Consider the following 24,248-nt stretch of genomic DNA (forward strand, 5'->3'; position numbering starts at 1 on the left):
ATAAATTTAATAGATTCAAGAAAGAAAAAAACAGTTTTTGTAACATAGACTCACATAAGTAATAAGACATATTTTCAATTTACCTATGTTATTTACTTTGACTTTAAATATTGGCATAATAGATTGTGAACCTAGGTTCTTCTAATGGTGGTCACTGATTTTTTTTTTTTTTTTAAACCATAAATAATCAACTGGTAAATTTTTAAATAATAATTTGTACTTATGACTATTTTCAGTATATTCTTATACACTGACACACTGTTCAGTTTATTATTATCTAGACGTAAATCTAAAGATCAGGCTGTTAATATTATTTATAATTATAAAATAATACAGATTACAGGTATTTATTAATTATTTGTCTCCTATATATTGGTTTTTTATAAATCAATTTGTAGAAATGGTTTTTGAGGTGTGTTTTACGTTTCAATGTATAATATTAATTAAAATAGAACATATCAAATAAAACATAATTTAATTTTATGTTATTTCCAAAATATTTGTTGTAAATTTAGTTTAATTTTATTTATAATAACTTTTCAAGTCTTTCAATGTTTATGAATCAAGATAATTTTGATAAGCTAGAACATTTTTACTTTTCTACTGACATTTAAATTGTAAAAGCCGAATTAAATTAATGGAAATCAAAACTTGCATGCATAGGAAAATCTTCAAAAACAGGACTTGATGCTATAAAATTATGTAATCATGAATTATTTCATGTGTATACTTTATAACAAATATTTTGTACACTTCCGGTATCAATAGAAACACTAGAAAGGATGTTTTCATGCATAAAACTTTTGAAAACATAATATTTAAGAAATATGCTGTAGTTTTTATGCATACTTTAAGCTGGAAAAAAATATTTGCTTGTTTGGAATAAGTATTAAATTAACACTTCAAACATAAAACATTATATTTGAAACTAACTTTTAGGTTTTATTCATTGTTATATTTAAACTACAAATATGTTTGAAGGATCAATTTAATGCTTACATGTTTTCATATTAAATATTATATAAACTGTGTAATTATATTATTCTAGTCATCTCAATGGCTAGGCCAATATGGCTGTACATCATGAGATCATCTATACAACCTCAAACAAAGTACTAGACAAATTGGCAAAAAAACAAAAAAATATATTTAATAATACAATAAAAATATTGTAAATATTATGTTTTTAAATACAGTTTGTCATAAGAAAATAGTGTTTATTAAAAATCACCACATGCCCTCATTCCTCTTCATGACAAAATCAATTGACCGCCACAGAGTTGTTCACAATTATATTCATCATATAATCCAATCATTAATCTATCCATATAAATATTTCATTGAAAAAATCATAAGTGCAATTATTATTATTATATATTTGTATAATTTATAAATTAACATACATGAATATATACAATGTAAAACCCATCAAGTCTGTTTTAATCAAATTAAATTAATAAATAATGAACTAGGTAATTAAAATAATATTCCTGAATTTTACAATCATAATAATCTTCCATTATTCTAATAATATAAATTATTCAATTTTCTTCAATTTCAAAACAGCTTCTCTCATTTTGGTTACCTCATTCTCCACCACATCTTGACATAGTGTTCCTTCTTCATCAAAATAATTTGCAACTGATTTAGATATTTCACGTTCTCTGATATCTGAACCAACGGCATCTTTGCGTACCATAGTCAAATAATACATACCAGTATGTTTTTTAATGTAACTGCTGGCTTCCCATACAACATCTGGATTAAAACCGCTTTCATCTCGTTCTAAAGTCACGGCAAATATACCTTTTTCCATGTATGTTGTATATAATGTGATTGCACCCATTGTAATGAAATATAAAGCAACACATACCGTAAGAACAAAACGCGATTTTGGGAATGGATTGAAGAAATCCCAACCAAGTGCAAATCCAGCAACCAGTACAGCAAATGTGCATATCAACAAACGATAGTCAATTAAAGAAAAGTCCTCGACATGATTATACTTGGTAATTAATACTTCTTTCACCGCATCATCGAGAGTATTTTTTAAAGCGAGGTAATCCCATTTATTGATCTTGATTTGTTTATCTTCTGTGTTTGATTCTTCCTTACCCATTTTATCTTTAATTAATTAACTTATAGTTAACTTAAAATATAATTTGATGGCTCTTGAATATTTGACGTACTCTGAATAAGAAATAAGAATGTTGAGTGGGTAGGAAATAACATGAACTGTTTTCCAACACTTCAAAAGTTGCTAAACAGTTAGAAAATAGAAAAGCCAGCTGGTAGTTTAGCGCTTTATAAGTAATAACTAATATTCACTAATACCTAAACGCTTAGCACAGCTGAACGCCGACTGCTGAGTACTGAGTAGATTGATGAATCACCAAATATTTAAAAAGTTGATAACACTATCATTATTCAATAAATATAAATAAAATAACGGTGTTGCCACTATAAACATATAAATATATAATTTATACATCTATGGTTGCCACTAACACAGAAAATTTATAAATAGTACTTTACTACTTTAAAAGTTCTAAGGTTCGTGGTTCTAAGCACAGACCCAATGGTGGGCAAGTACTCAGTTTACAAAGATTTCAAATAAATAGAAAAAAGTTATTCAAATATACAAGTCCTTTTCATAAAATATGTATGAAATATTCACATATTATAATAATAAAAAGCACTATGTTTTCGGAAAAAATAACCATAAATATACATTTATTTTATCTCCACGATATAGAAATTTAAAAAAAATGTATAGACATGATTATGATCATTGTTTATATTCACTTGTTAATTACTCAAAATAAAATCTAACTGTTTTCTATAATCTTCCAAACTGTTATTAGTACACTTTCATAAAAATTAAAATTAAAGTTATGAATAATTTAAAATAAATTTATTTCCGTTTTTTCAATTTATAAAAGTATAAAGAAACGGTATTTTTACACCTGGATATTTAAATTTTAAATGTCTACTTGCCTACTACCACTTACGAGACCATTTAACGATGATGTACTCAAACAATTTCTTTGTTTCGTTTTAATAAGGTTTACCTTGGAAAATATTTGTTCACATGAAACATTGAATTGAGGTAATGAAAAAATAGTAAGAATAAAATCTGCTAATTCTTTAAATGGATAGTCGTTATCTTTTTTAAACAGTTTTAATTTTATTAAGAAATCTTCAGAATTGAAAATTATAAGCATGGCAGTTGTTTTAGAATCAAACATAATTGTATTAAATTGTCTCCAGACTTGGAGAGGGGGCTAGGCCCCCAGTTTTTTAATCATATTTTAGTTTAAAATATTAATTATTAGGTTTTGTGCTGCTGATACAATTTTTGTAGAAAAATGTCTCTAGTTGGGCGTATGTTTGTACCTATATATTCATATACCAGTAATGTAGATATTTATAATTCCAATATTATTGACTTTTGTTCTATTTATTTATGATTAATTTAACGTACTATTTAAAAACATTTTTATAATAAATGTATTAAATTTAAGACTATGTATTACACTATTTCTACGGTTTTTTTGAAACTTTCAACTTTTGCGTCCGCTTCCATACTTTGGTCCAATTAAAAAAAATATATTGTTAGTAAAAACGTAGCTTTGTTGTTTACTAATAGCTCACTGTCATATTACACAATAACGACTTTGTATGCCAATAAACAACATATGTTTGGTTAAAAAAAAGTTTAAAAGATTTATAATTTGTTTTAATAATACTCTCCTAATCTTGTAAAACTACCAAGTACTTAGTCAATGGTGCAACTAAGGGGATTTAGCCTTAAAAATATATTCCTTATTGTTTAGATATAAGTATAACTCATTAAACATTCCTGCGCATATATCTGACCTCCACTCAGGGGCGTCATTTGGGGGGGAAGGGTGCAGGGTGTACATTTGCACCAACATTTTTTATAAACGCCTTCTTTGGCCTGCCAACAATAAATATAAGCGCCAAAATACCTAAGTGTATTACATAAAGTTTTTGTCCCCACTTAACCCCCCCCCCACCCCTTATCCTCCAAAAAAAAAATTTCCATGTAGCCTGGTAATGATTTGAATGGCCTGCAAAAATTTTGGCACCAACAATAAAAAAGTTGAAATGACGCCCCTGCCTCCACTGTAATATAGGACATATTTTTGTTCCGTTATTAATTTTTTTGTAAGGATCAAATTATTCACAAAACGGAACAAAATGTCTCAAAAAAGAACAAGTTATCCCGCGGAACAAAATATCCATGGAACAAAATATCACCTTACCATTTAGTTATTCAATACTAGTTCAAGGTTTTGTTTTTTAAATATTATATAATAAATTTGAAAATTAGTCATTTTTATCGGAGTATTATTTATGACGAAGAAATATGGTCAGTGTATCGAGCTTGTTTGGCATCACGGTTTAAGATAGACTATTAGACTATCTTAAACCGTGTTTGGCATCGAATTTGACGTGTGGTGGGTCGTGAAAAAAAGAAATGATATATTATAACTTATAAGTAAATAGAGCCTCACTTATATTTGTAAGATAGTTGAAAAAAGAGCAGTAATGATATGAATTAAATATATAATTCAAAATTAAAAAAAAAAAATGAATTTACAATTTATTTAAAAAGATCGTACTTTTCCAATGCTATCTTTAGGTTTGGTGGGCGATCGTACCTACCATTTGACAGCACTGAGTGCTGTCGAATGTCGATCCGTTTCCGTAACTCAGTTCAGTAACTTCAATTTGTGAGCACTGAGCAGTGAACGCCGGCCGCCGAGCGGCGAGCGCCAGCGCTGTCTAATCACATAATTTTGAATTTTCTATATCTTCAATCTTGTACTTTGTAGTGTACACAATACACTGTACACTGAACTAAATAATATGTTTTAGTAAATACTGTTTAATATTTAAACTATTTAGTATTTTAGTATTTAATTCAGTGGTAGTGTTACGCATTAGCAGCAAAAATGGTGAGTATTATTTTACAATAATATAATGTTTTTGACGTTTTATTTTGTATTTTGTAATGCGATTTGTGTGTGAAAAATCTTAAACGTTGGGTTATATTTTCCTTCTACAGAATTTCATAAAATATTTAAATAACAGTGTAATATTTTCACATTTTGTATCTACTACAACTTATTTTATCAATTCCCGTAAAAAAAAACACATCAATTAACCTTATTGAATATTGTTGTCTCGATAACTCTAATTTTAAGAGGATTAAATTAAATTTAACTTAAAAATTCAATTTTATAAACACTTCTAAGAGTAAAAAAAAATTCGAGTTATTAGAAAGTTTTTTAGATATCAATGTTCAATTCATTGTGACCCGTCTGTCTTACAAGTATATTTAACTTATTGTCTTTATTGGCTTAACATAGTTCATCGATTTAGTAATTTTATTAGACAAATGTATTTTTTTTTTAACTAGTTATTCACAAATATATTCAATTGTTACTTGTTTTATTTGATAATATTTTAATTGTATGTATTATTGATGGGTAAACTGTGTCTTTTATCATGAAATAATATTTTTATTGTTTATAGCCTGTTACAAAGAATAACAAGATGATGCAGCACATCAACTATAGAGTGCGCGTCATATTACAAGATTCTAGAATGTTTATCGGCACATTTAAAGGTATTTTATTCGACTTATATACTTAAATGTTGACATTTGATATTTTAATCAACTGTTTTGTGTTTCATAGCCTTTGATAAGCATATGAATTTGATTTTGGCTGACTGTGAAGAATTTCGTAGATTGAAAAGTAAAGCCAAAGTACCCACTATACCCGCGGAACCAAGAGAAGAAAAGCGTGTTCTTGGTTTTGTCTTATTACGTGGACAAAATATAGTATCTATAACTATTGAAGGACCTCCTCCACCTGAAGAAGGTCTTCCTAGAGTACCACTGCCAGGTGGGGGTGGTCCAGGATCTAGCCGTGCTGCTGGACGAGGGATGCCCTCAGTTATACCATCAGCAGCTACACCTGGTAATATTTTAGAATTATACATTTTTTATTCTTTAAGTTAATTGAAAATAGAATTTTATATACTTTTTTAAGAGCTGTAGGTTGGTTTTTATTTAACTAAAAAAATATATATATATTAACTTGTAATTATTTTTATAAACATTAAATAGTATTTTTAATTAGAACCTGAGTATCTAATTGTAATAACTAAATTTATTTTGTACAATAATATTATTATCACTTTATAGGTAGGTTATAGATGATTAATAATTTAATATATTAAATAAATATTTTTTTAAATTTGATTTTTCTTCTTCTCAATTATTAATTTAACTATTTTAGAAATTCAATTGTTATAATATATTATATGTATATGATTTTTATTTTAAAATAAATGTTAATTATTTTATTATCATCAATAGGTTTACAAGGACCAGTGAGAGGTGTTGGAGGTCCTTCACCAGCTGCAATGGCACCCACTAGAGGTGCTCCAGCTCAACCACCAATAAGAGGTCCACCAATGATGGCTCCTCCACCAGGCATAATGGGTAAGTGATTAGGTTAATTGTATATATTATTTTTAAACATAATACATTATTTACTACAGATTATATTTATAATGTATTGAATAATATTTTAATCATGTCTTAGCTGGTATGCCACCAATGCCTGGTATGGGTCGAGGTGGACCACCACCAATGCCAGCCAACAACATTCGTGGTCCTCCACCTATGATGAGAGGTAAATAGTGCTATATATTAAAATTAATTAATATTTTATTAATTTACAATAATTTTTATTTAGGTCCTCCAGCTGGCCCAAGAGGATATTAGTGTGTAATACTAATATTATCTACTGATGATTTGTTATTATAACTAAATAAATAATCATATAATATTTGACAGTTGTATTACCAATTTCATAAACAAGTGATGTTCAACCACATATTTTATTTAGTATTGTAAATTCTTTTAATGTAATAACTACTAATGATATCATCACATGATTCTATGTATTACTATATATTATATAATAATATGAGAATGAAATTGAACAGGTAAATCCATAAAATAATCAATCTATTTTATTATATTTATAAATATATATATATATATATATATTATGTAAATATATCGGGTAACCTTCCCGTCCCCAACATCCTGCAAGTCGTTGCTGCCAACCGCACTATCCGTAAGAGTGGCTTTGGCGCAAACAGTGATGTGATATCAAATTTATTAATTAATATAATAAAAGAAAAATGAATATTTTTTTATTTTGTTATTTTTATAGACCGTTATCGTTCACAGTGCTCCATTACTCTTTCAGTCATGTCCAGTATACTACATCCCCACACAATTACAATAACTTAGTAATTTTTATTTGACTACAAAAATATTAATTAGAAATAATTTTTATGGCAAAACAACTTTGCCAGGTAATTGTTTTAATATACATTATTTATATTCCAAATTTTTTTAATAAATAAATGTTTATATTTTTTTTTCATATAGCGTGTAGCAAATTTAACTATCAATTCTTAAATAAATTACTGATATGCTATAAATGATTATTATGGTTTAAAAGTACATATTGATATTTTAATTTTAAACTTAAATTATCGACCCTTATCTTGTAAAAATAATACAAATTCAATCTAAATCATTGTAGAAACTATTTTAGAGCATGACAACTTATTTTAATATTATGGATATAAATGGTACATTTATTTTTTCCTATTATCAAAAATGGAAAAATCATTGCAATTATTATTAATTATTTTATTTTAGTATAATAACAAAATATATATCTATAATTAAATAAATATAGAATACTACCTAAATACAATTTAAATAGGTAATTATTTCATTCAAGCAATGATATTAATATTCTATATTATTAACTAATATAGTAAATAGAAAAATAGTTATGGAACTTATTGTTTTTATTTACAAAACAATAATTATGTAATAAACATTTACTAAATAAAGATAAGTGGTACTCGTAGATCTTGATTAATCAATATCAATTATCAACTGAACTGTACTCAATATGTTGCCTATACTTTAAAAAGTATATAATATGTAAAATAAGTGTATTGGTCAGTAGATAGATTAATTTTTAAAAATAAAGTTTATAGAAAATTGTAATTCAATTTTCAAATGGATCGATGACAGCTTTATGCCTGTATAGTGTAATGGACAATGGTACTTCTTTTCATTAACTATCCATATAAAACACATAATTTCATTCGAATGTAACATATAAAAAATCTATTTAGTAACTGAGTTAATTGATTTTTATGAATTATTTTTGTTATAACTTATAGGTAATAGTGTAATAAATAATAGTACTTAAATTTAAATGGCCATTCTTTTAAAAGTATCTATTAAGTAGATTTTTACCAACCTAATATTACAGCCATAAAGCCACGGTTTCTTACAATCGCCGCGAAATCATGTAAAATTGAAATATTGAAAAACAGTTTTCTGTTTATTAATAATTCACGCGTATGAATTTACACAAGTTCAATTGTTTTTTCATGCTGTGGTCGCCACTGGAGCATAAATCATACTAACCACAATAACAAAATTTAGGTACTAACATAATAAAATATTATCATGTAGGATAAGTAAAAAATACTTGATTTAATTTAAGTGTGGAGTCATGGAGACTAGAACACCAGATTAATTGAAGGTCAGTTGTTGTTACGGTCGGGACGGAACTTGAATTAACTGTAAAAAAACTTTTTGTGCTGAGAATTAATAGCTGGGAAAGAAAGTATCACGTAAGTACTTATAATAGTTTCAAACGTTTTAAATAAATGGAGAGCCTGAACAGGAGAAGTCGAATAATATGCGTTATGCCCTGGTACTTATGGCTTTAAATTCAAATGTCTTCGGTCGTGACTTTATGACTTAATAAGCCCGGATTAAGGGGGGGGGGGCCAGGGGGGGCCATGGCCCCGGGCCCACAACAGATATTAAACAATAGTGGGCCCCTGGCGAATAGTACTTTTTTTTTATTAAATCAGAAATATTTAGATATAGTAATAATAGTATATTTCGTAAATCAAAAGAAACATGTACACTGGTATATAATATATTATATTATATAAGAAAAAATACAAAGATTTGCAATGATAAAATATAAACTTATATCATTATTTTTATAATACATTAACGTTTCCTATAAGCTACATAGAGTAGATGTAATTAATACCGATGATATAATCAAAGAGTTTGCTGCCCAAAAATCAAGGAAAAATTATTTATAATATATACTTTTTATTTTTGTATTTAAAAAAAATTAAATTTATAAACATAATTTTTTTTTGTCAGTATTATTTTTATTTGTGGGTGGCCAAAATTTTGATTATGGTTATGGGCCCCTAAAATTGTTTGGCCCCGGGCCCAAAATTATCTTAATCCGGGCTTGTGACTTATGATCGAATCCCAGAAACAGGCCCGTAGCCACGGCGGGGGGTAGTTGCCCCCTAAAAATATTAGAAAGACATTGTTTTTATATAGAATGTCACCCAAAAAAAAGTTTACTTTGCCCCACTTGAAAATTTGGTCTGGCTACGGGCCTGTCCAGAAGTAAAATAAACGAAAGCAGTGTAAACAGATCAGAAATGAATGAGACACTAATAAGTAATAACATACACAAGCATAAAAAAAAATATAGAATTCAATCTCATTGAAAAAAAATTTAATTCTTTATATTTAAACTCTAGCGATTTTCGCTAAGTCGCAAACCGAGATTAGTAAGTACTATTATAGTACCAATTATACATTTCCGATATTTAAGCTCTAATATTGTTTGAGCATTATAATATATTGCAAATCTATAGGTACCTATAACCTATAATAAAATAAACTTTTCTGATAAATATAAAAAGGACATGTAGTTTCACTTTCACGCTTCAGTTATTTGTTGGATTATTTTTATAGAAAGAGTATTTAAATTAGGGTATTTCTGGTTTCAGCCATTTCAAGATACTTCCGAACTACTTCACTCCACTCAACTCGTCTAAATTTTTAAACACTTACTATTTACCCAAATTTTTATTTTCATATATTACACTCATTAGCCATTGCAGTATCCACTTATTATTCCAAAAAAATTATTTGATTTTGGATAAGAAACTATATTAATTATTTATAGGCATGAAGAATTTAAATTTGTTTTAGTTCAAATCTTTATAAAAATATTGAAAATAAGTAGGTACAATTTGTTTTGTAATTAAAAATTTATAAAAAAAAATAGGTACCTTAAGTTTTGAAAATGTATTATAAGATTCCTTATAAGTATAGTTCTGAGTTCATATAGACACCATAAAAATCTAAAAAATATAAACAGTCAATAATTTTTTTTTATAAGACATTTATTTGTGTTATAACATTATGTTACATATACGATATTATTCTAAATTTTACTATACGCAATCATATTTTTGATTTCTTTTAAAATATCATCTATTTATATTATGAATTACTATTTTACGCCTTATAATATATTAGATTATTTACTGTCGACAGGCGCGGATAGGCCCAGCAAGTTACCGAGTTGAAGTCGGTGGGCCGCTTAAAATTTGGGCTGACTTAGTAATATATGGTCGAAAATATTTGAATACCTACCCTACACTCTGCTACTCTTAACAGCACAAAAATGTATATAAATATGAATTAATGACTTAATATTATTGAAAAACGGGTAGCTAACATTTTTAGGACCGGTTATTAAAATCCTAAAACTCGGTGGGCCAATACCTTACCTATCCGGCGCTGAGTCTGTCGATTAAGGGGATTGGTGACGGTGATTTCCTGTCTTTGTCTAACACACGTGCAACATAAGAATTCAGACGTTTTTTTTGTCCAACGTACCGATTGATACAGTAAAGCGATAAGAATTCTGAAAACAGATTTGAATTCGTTGTCAAGTCTACTTGAGAACGGTCAGTCCACATTTTTGATATTATCTGCCAAAATCTTAAAATTATTATATTACAAACGAGTAATTAAAAAATTTTCATATTTCAATTATGCGTGTGTTAGACAAAGACAGGCAATCACCGTCACCAATCCCCTTAAGCAGGTCTATTCTCACTGCTCCGGGCCGAGTTACCTATATCATTTTTCAGCACGTCCGTGTAACCCGGGTGCTAGCATTCACACTATTTAGAAATCCGTCCGGGTTATATACCTACGATCGTAGTCCATTCGGCTTCTGTTTTCCGTTGTATTAACTTATTATAGATTTTATTATTTTTTGAATTTATTTAATTAAATAATTAAATAATAATTGTAATATATTATAAATACATCTAAAATCTATTTAATTAAATCATAAGATTAAATATATTTCTTTAAAAAAATGTATGATTATATTATATGTATGATGTGAACTCTGGGGGCCTTGGCCTTTTGTCCCTTCCCTCTGGATCTGATCCAGCTATATGTACACATAGTATATAATATTATATATATATATTAATATGTACCATGTATAGCACTGGAAATTTAAAATTATGCGTTGGCCGTTATTCTCGTAAAGCCGTAAGCATATTATACAATAAATATGCATGAGGCATAATATAATATAATATTATGTGATTGTCGATTGACATCTCGATTCGTAGCAGAATATCTATTTCAAACGATGCTGTATGTCTGTAAATTGTTTTTTCCGTCACCAAAAGATTGTTGTTGATTTGTATACTTGTGGACCATCGGTTAGGTAGGTATAGTAGTAAATACTAAATACACTGGTTACTGGTACCGGTTTCTGTATTTAACGCCGTGCTGTGCTGTGCATATATTTATTTTGATTTCGACACATCTCGATGAAACACGGTTGCTTAAAATATAGTACCGTTTTTTCAGACGAGGTATAATTTTAATGGATAAGCTAAAATGCTGTATAGGTGTCTAGTGGCAAAACTTTAAAACATTATTTAGTTACATATTTATACTAGCTGGGTAGTTATTTAAATGAATAATTAAATTATTAATTAGCATTATATTAGCATTAATAATATCAAACAAGGTACCTTTCAAAAATGGTTTTTTTTTTTTTAATAGTTAGGTACTTACGTAATTATATAAAAATGAAGAAATTATTTCATTTTAAATATAATTGGCAGAGTGTATAATATATACTTATATAATATGTATTTACGTTAATTCGAATAACATTATGTATTATTTCCTTTTTATAAAGAACAATTGTTGTTTTTTATATACCTATTATAAATGTAGGTACGGTTATTATTTTATTATATGATTATAAATTAATATCATAGATTTTTATAATATATTAAATATTATTTTTTAAATTATATTCGATAAAATAATGGAAATAATAGTTAAAGAAAAATATATCTTGATTAAAATTTTGGAATTAGCCAGCAAGTAATGTTAAAATCAAACTATAGGTCATGTATCCATACCTATTATAATGGTACCAAATATCAATACATTTCCAGAAGCATAAATTCTATATTTTATAAATAAAATTATTATTTTATAATCTTAGAATATCTAGATCTGAGTATAATATATAACTACATTTATTGAATGATGTGAAATATTATATTATATATTTTTTTTAACGATGACCTTGTTACTCTCGAAGCGAGTTAAAGCGCGTTGACCGTGCATTTCTTTGTTGATACAAAATTCTCGAATCCTCTGAAAATGAATATATTATTTTATTTAATAGAAATATAATACATAAAAATCAGAATAATTTTCAAGAATCTTTTATATCGAGTGGTAAATAAAAATGGTAGATATAGGTAATACTTATACAGTTATATAAACAAGTATTTTTTGCTTTTTGAAGTATAATACCTACATAATATAAAAAATAATATGTATGGTCCATAACCATAAATAATATTGGTACATAAACACAAGCACATATAGGCATAGGAAAAAATACAAAAGGGTGGAAGACAAGAGTAAAAAAAATTAAACATTTTTATTATCAATCTTCAACTAATGTTGCAAAATGAATTGTGTATAATATGGTAAATGTATAGGTAATATATTTATATATGTATAGTAAATTATCAATACAGTTATACAAATTAAAAATTAAAATTATCAATAATATCCTACCATACCAATTAGGTATTAATGTGTACCTATATTGTCATTTTAACTGATGCTTAATTAAAAATGACAAAAACAGAAGCTATACATATCTATATGATCTTTAAAATATACTTAATATTATATGATACACAACTTTAAGGTACCTCGTATCTATATAGTGTATACGGCATTACGGCTATATGAATATAGGTATGGATTGTATAAATACAGCGGATTTGGCAACCACGTATTCATTCATCATTGCTGCGCGATGTGGTTGGTAATGTTAACTTGTAACTATAAGCTATATAAAGTATTATTAATCTTAAGTTTATAATGTTATATAAATCTAAATATCTAATCAACAGTACGATGCATGTATACTAATAAATATTACACAGATTAACGTCTCAGTGCCTCACTAGTCCCTATATTATGCAGTTTGTCTTCGTACATCATACTTTTCAGTAAATCACTTCATATGCTTAAAAAATAGTGGTAAATCACTTGCTACATGAATGTACAAATTATGCAGGAATTAGTATATATATTTGGTTAAGAAAAGAGGATATTCAGTGACACAACTTTAAATTATAAAACTCATTATATATCATTATATTATATAGGTATAGGTATGATTATATATAATATATACTATTTATTTAGAAGGCCTATTGTATTTTAGGCAAGATAGGATCGATTATAATAAAAGATGATTGGAGGTGGAGATGAGGAGATCAAATTAATTTAATTTTTAATTTCTGTTAATTTAACAACTATCTTAATTCAATTTGATATTTATTTGTTGCAAACAAATAGTTAACAATTTTTAAATTAACATGAAATTAATTAATTCAATTTTCACTTAGGTTAATTTATTTTGTTTTTAATCAATTCCATTTTCACATGAAAATGATAATGAAAAACAAAATATTTTTAAGTTGGTAAAAAAATAAGTAAAATAGTGATTTTATCAACAAAAAAATGTATATTACTTAATAAAAAGTTAACCAAAAATGAAATCAACTTTGAACTTCTAAATTTTTCTTATAAATGCATAACAACTTAACATAACTCAGTTTAAGAAAATCATGAACTTTCCAAACTTTGGTATATAGAAATATAACATATATTTAGCTACCCACCATCAGACACCAGAGAACCAAAAATGCGCACAGCCATACAATGTCCGTACACCCCCTGACACGGAAGTTGTGACTTACCAGAATCCATTGCGATTTACGATTATCCAAATAAATAAACAGTAATACTGATAACGATAAAAATAATACTATTAAAATTAAGATGGCGTTCACTATTTTCGTATACATATTTTTTGCCTTTGTATTATCGATTTCGATATTATCTTCTTCAATCTATAACATAAGAATAGTTATATATTATAATATATTATATTATTATTATTATATATTTAATAAGAACATTTATGTTCAGTATTTTTGGCTGATTACTATAGGCCGTTGCGTAACCATTCTATCTACAACCGTGATTTATTGTTAAAAGAATAATATTATAAATTATAAAAATTTATTGTTCTGTGATAATATTGATATGATTTATTTAAGTGATAACGTATGCCACTTCTTCCTGGAGACCGTGTTCAAGGCCAAAGTTACCCAATTTAGCTAATATCACACAGTGTCCATAGCCTGCTATAAGAGACTGCCAATCAAAAAATTCCCTTCCGCAGTGGTCTTTTCGAAAACGTGTCGTCTGCCGCCGCCGCCGCGTCGTTTCGATACCTACGTTTGTTCTAAAGTTTTCCCGACGTTTTTACGCTTCTCGACCGTACCCGTTCGCCGAGCGCTTGATATTTAAACTCCGGACCACGAGTCTCGCGTACAATGTATTATATATGATTATTATATCGGTTTAGCTCGATAGTGAGTGTATTAAACGTTCTAGAAAGTGATGGCTATAATGATAATAATGATTTATACAAACTACTATAAAGTATTCGCTGCTATTATAACATATAATGTAGTAGTTTGTTAGTCTATAATAACACTCTTTTAAAAGCTCAACGCGGTATACGTGTAAAATATATATTATTATAGGTATATAATATGTAATGTAACAATACAATACGAAGCTAAACAGACTCGATATTTTGATTGACCGTATTTAAAATAGGTACGTGTTCGTACACGAATACGGTAACATTTTAAGTACACGACTATAAATTTATTATAACGCGTTTCGGTTTCCGCGATACAAGCATTATTATATTATTACGGGCGTTTGTTTTTAATTTTTGAACCTCAAAAGATACATTCGAATAGCACGCGCGTATATTGATTTGTTGTCATAATAAATACAATAACGATCGTTACGGACAGAGACTTGATAATATTAGAATATTAATTGTATTACGCGAGAATCGTAAGGATTTAACAGGCAAATCGATGCGATTAATGCCGTATACTTTGCGGTTCGGAAACGGTTTAAGAGATCGAGATTCGACATCAGTGTCCAACTCAAACTGTATAGTCGATAGGTTTATAGGATAATCAATATAGGGTAGGCAGATTTGAACCCGCTGCGGCGATCCGCCAGTAAATTTGACGGCGGCCGTAATAATAGCACGGCCGCTCAAATTCGTCTAATTTTTTGCATTTTTTCCGTTTTTTTTTTCACATAATTTTTTTCATTTTTGATTTGATTGTTGAAAGTTTAAGCTATTGCTTTCTCGTATACCGATAAACAAACATGTCTAAAATTATTTTAATAGCATATTATTACGATTATTTTATAAAATATATACAATATAATTCAGTATTGCAGTAGTTCACAGTACTACAACGCTTTAAAGGAGTAGGTACATTTTGAATTATGTATGTTTAATCTATGGTACTACCCCACATGGGAGACACCTGTGCACCGTGTCTCCGAATGTATATTTGTACATTCTACGTTCGTCTATCAAACTCGTAACATTTCATAAGTATATACACAGCCCATGACGTATGCACTGCTATATAATACTACTATTCAACTTCTGTTACCACTCACCAGGAAAATATTATATGTACGCGCCGTACATAAAAATACACCGAGCACTATTTCAGTTTTTGACATTCCTCTTCGGAATACGAAAAAAAATCCACTTTGAACCAACAATAACTATATTATTATTTTAATAATTATTATATATGTGCGTGATTGAACGATGTTGTATTTGTTTACTTTACAGTTTACACTACATAAACACAGTATACTTTTGTGTACGCTATGATAGTGATGTCAACATTCGACGGTTTACTGCGAGAAATCGTATTGACTACAAATTACAATGCTCAAAAAAATAATTTGTCATTAAATTATTACATAATATATTATTTACTTTTTATTCAAGTATACATGATACTTTTTTCTCGTCCAGTAGTTTTTAACCCTTGTGCCTTATGGTATATTTCTATTTACAATATGGTTGCGAATATACTATAGGTATGTAGAATAGACATTGCAGTGGGAGAGAGTATAAGATGAGGGTAGACATATATATTATAATTTATATTAGTGACATTGATAGGTATTTAAACATTTTGTTCTTTTTAATCATGATAATTTTTGTTTTAAATATATATCGAACTAAGTAAGTTAGTTGACAGATTCATCGACTACCAGAACGCAAATAAAAATACTTTTTATATATAAATATATAATATTAACTATTAAGTATATTAAAAAATAGCTCAAATTTGTCTTTTTAATAATGTGATAATATTATTGTTTAATAGTTTGTCGTGATATCTCGTACATATTACTTACTTAACATAACTAAAAAAATCTAAAAAATAAAAATAAATAATATGTCGAATTATTAATAATTTAATGTTTATATAACTGATACATGGAATTTAGTTGAAGTCAATCATTGAAAATATAACTCTGCTTTAATAGGATTATACTTCAATAACTCAGTTTTATTTATTTAAATAACTATACCTTTATCATAGATATTTTTATTTATAATGTGTCTATCAATATTTACCTATAATATAACTGTATAGACAGACACTGATATACCTACTGTATACACTTTTACATGATATATACCATATCATGTCATAATATATGATATACCTACTTGTTAAAGTCTATATTTTAAATAACATAGATAGGTATATCATATAATATATATTTGACGACTTAACTACTTAAGTATTAGTAAATTTAATAAATACTTTCTTCTTTACCTAGTAATATTGTATACTATATTATATACATATATTTATAAAAAATAGTTCTAGCAAGAAGTGGATTTAAATTAAATTAAATTATTGGTATCTATTTAATACGTTAGATACCTATAATTAAAAATTAATGTGTTTTTTATTGATTATGTGGGCATGTGGCTACCTATATATTATAATAAAAGTAATAAGTAAATGAAACTAAGTGAACAAGTGGCCAGTGGGTGTCTCTTTGCTGTACATAAGGTGTCGAGTGAGTCGTATTATATTTTGTAATTGCTATTAATTTTTGAATCAATACCACCTAATTGTAAAAAGTGTGAATAAATTTATTTGAATAAATAGGTATTATTTTAATATTATCTAATTTACATATTTTAAAAAATAGCATTGATTAGGTCTAATAGAATTCATAATATATGCCTAATAGTTTTAAGTCCCCGCGAATAATGTTCTTGAATTACAACAAAATAATTAATAATAATAATAAAATATATGAATAATTTCGTCAAAATATTTATTTAAAATACGAATACCTATAAAAAATAATTGTGAATGTATATATTTTAGATTTTTGGTACCAGTATGAATTACATATGAGAAAGAGGAACATTGTATTAATTTTTAAATCTTAGATAAAATTATTTTTTATTTCTAACTACAAACCAAATTGTAAATTTTCGATACTTTTTAGTTGATAAATGACAAACTTAAAAGCAACCTTTTATTAAATTTTTAAATATTTTTATCCAGTTATAAGTTTTTTATATACTATATAGTACATACACACTATAATAGAAATATAAAAACACAATATAACTAATAATTATAATTGATAGATAATGAAAATATAAAGTTTTATTTTATTGCTAATACTGGTCCTTTATCTGTAGTAACTAGGTTAATGTGTATATTGTATACTAAATATAATGTATCTATTATTAAAATTCTTTAATAAACAAAAACATTTTCATCTGGTTCATATTCTTGTTAGCTTACTTGTTAAATTATTTATTTTTTAACAATATTAATATTTATCCACTTATGTATTTTGGATGTTGTTTATTATTTGGTTATACAAATATAAAACAAATAAGTAATAACATATATAGATAAGTAAATTATAGGTACCTATAGAAGTATAGACTATAATTTGATTTGATTGAAGTATTCGGATACTTATTTATTTTTGTTTTCACGAAAATTAGATAACAAATTATAATTCATTTTAGAAAGTATTATTAATACCTACATAGGTAATAATATTTTTTTATGATTTAAAAAATATTTTTGGACTCGTATTTAGTAGCATTTTCATATATCAACTTCATTAAACAATATAATCATGATGCAAATGGCAATACTAAAAATATTATTGTATTATATTATATTGTATAGTAATGTATACTAATGTATCATGCATGTTTATTTATTATGATTTAACTATATCTTTACTGCAATCAACAATTTTAATAGCACTTTATATCAATAATTGAAATTAAAAATACAGTTCAGGAGAAAAGAATCTCATCTTCACTTAGCTTAAACTTAAAGTAACTCAAATATATACTTCCAAGTTAAATGAGCTGCAAAGATAAAAATTATACAGTCCTGCAGGCTGCAGTTAAAGACAACTATATATACTTTTTAGATTTTGAGTTACTTTTATTACTTTTTAAACTGTACATTTTGATTATTGCAATATATATTTTTATTATATAAATTATAAATTATGTTTTACGTATTTTAAGTCAACTTTTTATGACATAAAATGCTTAAATTAAGTAAATAAGACTGTATAAAAACCTATATATTATATTAACTGTAAAAACTCCTTGTAAAAAATGGAAAATTATTTATCAGTAATCACCTTTACGATTTTACTCAATATAGCCGCAAAATGTTTACTGTTTCATTTTCATTTTAGCAAAACATTTATGCGATTTCGCAGGTATGATGCAATCACGCAAGGCATCATTGCATCATGTATATAGCTATAGAAGTATAAGTAATAAGTACCTATACCTATACATATACCTACCAGCTATAATATCAACAATTATAACTGTCTACGTGGTTGCGTGTATTATATGTATTCTATATACATTTTAATGATAACATTAATTAATTAAAACGTATTATTGATACTTCCTTACTTAAAGAGTTCCTGTATGTGTGGTCCAGGATGCTAAGATTGTCCTCCCCAAAACTGTAGGAAAATTTAAAAATGCTTTTAGTGTTCTATTAATATAAAATGTAAGATGTAACCGCATGTATTAAGGTATTGTAATTTGTACCTATAAAGGTTGCAAAATTCTAAAATGATATAAAATGTAATATAATATATATTTAGTATTTACCTTACAAGTCATAAACATAAGGTACCAAATTTGTGAAGGATGCAAGCATAAAGGCGAGAGCAAGAATTTTGCACGAGGTGTGTAGAATTATTTTAGTAAGGGATATTATTGCTATAATATATTAGGGCCAAGCTACACTATAGAGCGGTTTTGACGAGCGTCAAAAAAGCATTCCATATAATATAGAGCACGCCAAAATATATAGTGCGACAAAAACGCACGTTATCGCCAGTGCCGTAACTAAACTACTCGAAGCCTGTGTGCAAACCAAAATCTAGAGGACCTGTGTGCCGTGTGGCCGTATTATAATCTCATTATAGTCTTTTTGAGGCCCTGCAATATAGTATGAGGCCTGTATCTCGTGTGCGGTGCACACTCTGCACATTCGGTTTTTACGGCACTGGTTTGGCGCGCTCTATTAATTATAACAGGTACCACTATAAGTTATAGGTACCTAATTACGGAATTCGAAGTGATAGCATTAAAATTCAGGGTGCTACGCACCCTTAGCACCCTTGCAGCGATTTACGCCTATGTGTGCAAGGGAGTTGTATTTAAGTGTTTTCTCGGCAAACGGAGTATATTCTGTGTACTATACATGTATACATAATATATGGTAAAAAATTATTGACTGATTATCAGTTTTAAATAAATAATTTTTTAATCAAAAATTTAAAATAAGTACACATGTTTGCAGATTGTACAGCTGCACATCTCATGTGCACGCTTATATGGATGCAGGTTAAGGCTATACTTTATAATGAACTATCACGCATTCAAAAAAAAAAAAAAAATTCTGGCTTTGCCATTGTTGTGATTATTATTATTAATTTTAATATTAAAGCGTTTCCTTGACTTTCCTTCCTATAAATAAGCTTATGAGTTTTGAGTACTTACCTATACAGAGTGTTTCTAAAATGAATTAGGTCATTAGTATACGGTTAGGTAATGACAATTTTCTGTCTTCATTATAGAATATAGACATTTTTAGTTGTAGTTTTTGCAAAATTCTTATACGAATAGACGTCAAATCGTTTGAGCTTATCGCGTGTTTTTGACGCTCGAATCATCGACTAAAAAAAAGTGGTGTGTTACATCGAGTTGTATGAGAAAACTGTAAGATTAACGGTGTTGATAGTTATTTGTTGTTATTTAACATGTATGATTAATTAACTCATTATTTTACATTGTAAAATCATTCAAATTACTTTATTTTTACTTTGTTTACTTACAATATTATTGTTATCTACAAAAATTGTTTAAAGTGACCCCTGTTAACTTCGATGCACTTTTTCATGCAACGATGTAATTTACTCCAAGCTTTTCCAACAAATTTGAAGTTTGGTAAATAATATCAACTACATTATTGATTCGCATTAAAAGTTCATCTCTATTATTCACTTCTTTGGCATACATTTTTTCTTTCATAAAACCCCATAATTAAAAGTCACATGGGTTAAAATCAAATTTGCGGGATGGCCATGCTATGTTTTAGGCGGTATTGAGCATTGTTTCTAGCTTCTCTACCAATAGGTTTGTCATGGAAAAGATAATGCAATTGTTGTCAAATCAAAATTATGTTACTGTGATATCCAAAAACTGAAATTTCAGTATTAAATAGGTGCACAAATTTTTGGTTTCTTTTATCTCTAACCAATAACAATACGGATAAAATTTACCAAATTTTATTTTACATCTAAAACGGCTAAAACACTAACATGGTAATAAATTAGATCATTTAAACCTCTGTTAACCTTAATTGTGTTATTATTTCATCGTTTTAATTAGTTTACAATGTGAAATAATGTGTTAGTTAATCACGTATGATAAATAACAAGAACTAACTAGACAATAGTTTAGATACTAGAGTTATAGTCTATAATATAGATGGCAGTATTATTGTTATTTTACCTATAGGAAGAATATACAGCGAGCACGTACAACGTAGGTATTAGGTATATGAATGTGTACTTTATTCAAACAATATTAGGTGAAAGAAAACCATAAATCTGCTTATAGTAAAGTTGTAACAATAACGCATTTTCTTTATAGATAAAAAAATATGAAATATTCAATGAAGAAAACTTAATATCATTTTCACATATATTTTTATTATATTATATTATATCGTATTTTGGCAAATAGCTACCAATTATATTATCCGAATGACTGAATTTATCTGATAGTTGAGATAACAAATAGGTACTATTTTCAAAGGTATCTATACCTAATCAATATCATTTTTTTTAAAGTTGTATAATTTAATTTAAAAGAATAATTTTTTTATTATGAATATATTGCATAAACTTTAAACAGTATACCTATAAACTATAGTCAGTGGACAATGGCATATTTTGGATGATTTTTCGGGGGTTGTCCAAAATATACCTTAAAACATGTCGGATTTAATAAAATTAATTTCAATTTTTCAGTTTAGATATAAATATTTAGATAGTCATAAGGTATGAGTAAAATACTAACACATGGAATTATTTATATTAATTCAAGGCTGGGGGTATCCGGGCACGGTAGAACCCTATCCCTCAATAAAATAAACAAAAAATAAAAATACACTATACTGTACAAAGTATAATATTTGTTATGACTTTATGAGTGTTATGTCTTATGATAATAATAATTATGATGTATTACGTTTGATAAATATTATTTATAAATAATTAAAATATCATTAAATATATTATCAACATAAAATAAAATTCAATATGTTAATTACCTAATACCTTACTAATTATACTAAAATTTGACCTATACCTGTTATTCTAAAATAGATACATATATGTATACATGCTTTTATAAGTATAAATGTATTTTACCATTTTAATGGATAACAGTTTAAACATTTTACATTACATATAATATTTTTTAATGGTATATCTACCAAAAAATAAAATAGATTTTTGAATTTTGTTTGATAAGATTAACTAATTATAGGTTTTATTACAGTTAAAAGCTTATATGAATACATAATTAATGATCACAAAATACATCTATATTCTAAAACTCTATAAACATATTATATTATAGATAAACTAAAAGAAATATAATAGTTATTCTAATATATTATTAATCATAATATTTAGATTTCCTAAATAGGTCTTTATTATTATAATAGGTAGGTAATTAGTAATTTGGTACATTCATTAGTGATCAACGATTTATTATAGGCACCTACCGATTAGACTAGATGCATAATATTACCTATACTTGCTTACATTAAGCGTTCCAGTGTTCGTATACATAAACATAATATGTTATTGTGTTATGGAAGTATGGAATTAAAACTTAAACATAATAAATATTATGTTCAATATTATAGATATACCATTATAATTCCATACGCGATACATCTAGACCCTAGACTCGTGTAGATATTGTTCAGTAAATTATAATATGGATATGGACATAATATGACCACTACGGTCATACTACGGAGATACTTCAACCTCATACCTTGAACACAATATATTGAGTAGTTTTATAAAATAAAATGACTATTATACCTATTACAGATACCTCCAATCAGATTCAATACTAGGTATCTAGCTACATAATAATGATATGGAAATAATTAAAAGTCTAAGTATATAACAGTGATATTATGTTCACTTAAGGTTAATAATAAGTACTATATTAATAATAATGACTATAATATTATTAACAAAATAACAAATACGTATTTACTATGCAATCATTATGCGTCTTATGAATATTCAGAATATTACAGATGAAGTGGATATGACGTGATTATATACATTTAGATAAATTAAAGAATTTAAGATGTAGTTACCTACGCTTAAAAACGGCGGGAAAAAAAGTAATAGGTACCTACCTACTTCGATCTGTATTGCCGCTACCGTCGAAGCCGATGTCGAGGGACACACAATATATTGTTTATACTATATTATTATTGTAACTTAGCTTCCGGTTAGGGAATTTAATGAGAAGAGAGAAAAAAATTCTAATGCCAATAACCCCTTGGCAGCGGTAACGGTGGTGGCGGGGACGCGCGTGGTACCGTACCTATATTCGTGGTGGTGGTAACTGGTAGGTGTGGTAGCTGTTTTCTGCTGTGCCGCTATGAACCACAAAAAGTAGAAGACCATATTACTATTATTATTATTATTATTGTTTATAATATGTAGATATTATTATTTAAAATGACCACGGCACGTGTAATGCCGGTAGCTGTGGCTCTGGCGGTCGTGTCTAGAATATACATGGAAACCTATGCGCATTGTAAGTCTATGGTCCGTCGGCGATCGTGTTTAGAAGGTGCATTAAAGACCATTATAAGACAAAGCTATAGAAAACCCGTGTTTAATATAGATCTATAGGCACGCAGAAGGACTACGATCATTTATTTTAATGTAAAAGAAGTGAACGACTAGACTACAACTTTAGCAGTCTTTTCAATTTTTATTAACGTACCCGCCGTGAAATTGGCAACACTGCGCGGCCGCAGCGATCGCTCGGTTAGCGGCTCTTGTCGGGGGTTTGTCGTCGGTACCCCACCAACGGCCCGCCCGCCCACCGAACGGCTCGCGGGACACGTCTCGCGTT

At 27.5% G+C, this 24,248-nt stretch overlaps 2 protein-coding genes and 1 long non-coding RNA gene across 4 annotated transcripts; 1 reads left to right on the forward strand and 2 right to left on the reverse strand.

The window, feature by feature from the left end:
- Positions 1–1,356: 1,356 nt before the first annotated feature.
- On the reverse strand, positions 1,357–2,371 carry LOC114121086 (signal peptidase complex subunit 2). The gene has a single exon (XM_027983250.2). The coding sequence runs from the start codon at positions 2,117–2,119 to the stop codon at positions 1,538–1,540; it is 582 nt and encodes a 193-aa protein (XP_027839051.1). The 5' UTR covers positions 2,120–2,371; the 3' UTR covers positions 1,357–1,537.
- Positions 2,372–4,794: 2,423 nt separating this feature from the next.
- Positions 4,795–7,501, forward strand: LOC126549468 (small nuclear ribonucleoprotein-associated protein B-like). 2 transcript variants are annotated; one of them, XR_007603580.1, is made up of 7 exons: positions 4,795–4,985; positions 5,566–5,659; positions 5,730–6,014; positions 6,416–6,541; positions 6,645–6,734; positions 6,798–7,050; positions 7,284–7,501. XR_007603580.1 is itself a non-coding variant. In XM_050198724.1 (6 exons), exons 1-6 carry the CDS (start codon positions 4,983–4,985, stop codon positions 6,824–6,826), a joined length of 627 nt encoding a protein of 208 aa, XP_050054681.1. In that variant the 5' UTR covers positions 4,795–4,982; the 3' UTR covers positions 6,827–7,266. The 2 variants fall into 2 exon arrangements, 1 of the variants encoding a protein (XP_050054681.1); XM_050198724.1 differs by lacking the exon at positions 7,284–7,501 and having other exon boundaries at positions 6,798–7,266.
- A 6,637-nt stretch (positions 7,502–14,138) lies between these two features.
- On the reverse strand, positions 14,139–24,123 carry LOC126549472 (uncharacterized). Its single transcript, XR_007603584.1, has 3 exons — positions 23,518–24,123; positions 20,565–20,740; positions 14,139–14,466 (listed from the first exon to the last, which is right to left on the reverse strand). It is a non-coding gene; the product is annotated as an uncharacterized LOC126549472 (long non-coding RNA).
- Positions 24,124–24,248: the final 125 nt, after the last annotated feature.

This window comes from Aphis gossypii, chromosome 1, assembly GCF_020184175.1.
Source record: "Aphis gossypii isolate Hap1 chromosome 1, ASM2018417v2, whole genome shotgun sequence".
Classification (NCBI taxonomy): Eukaryota; Metazoa; Arthropoda; class Insecta; order Hemiptera; family Aphididae; genus Aphis; species Aphis gossypii.

Bases quoted from the DNA above. Each gene is read 5' to 3' on its own strand.
- LOC114121086 (XM_027983250.2), bottom strand. From the start codon at position 2,119: ATGGGTAAGGAAGAATCAAACACAGAAGATAAACAAATCAAGATCAAT.
- LOC126549468 (XM_050198724.1), top strand. The intron at 5,660-5,729 runs GTATTTTATTCG...TGTGTTTCATAG, and splicing joins GTTTATCGGCACATTTAAAG to CCTTTGATAAGCATATGAAT. The intron at 6,015-6,415 runs GTAATATTTTAG...TATCATCAATAG, and splicing joins ACCATCAGCAGCTACACCTG to GTTTACAAGGACCAGTGAGA.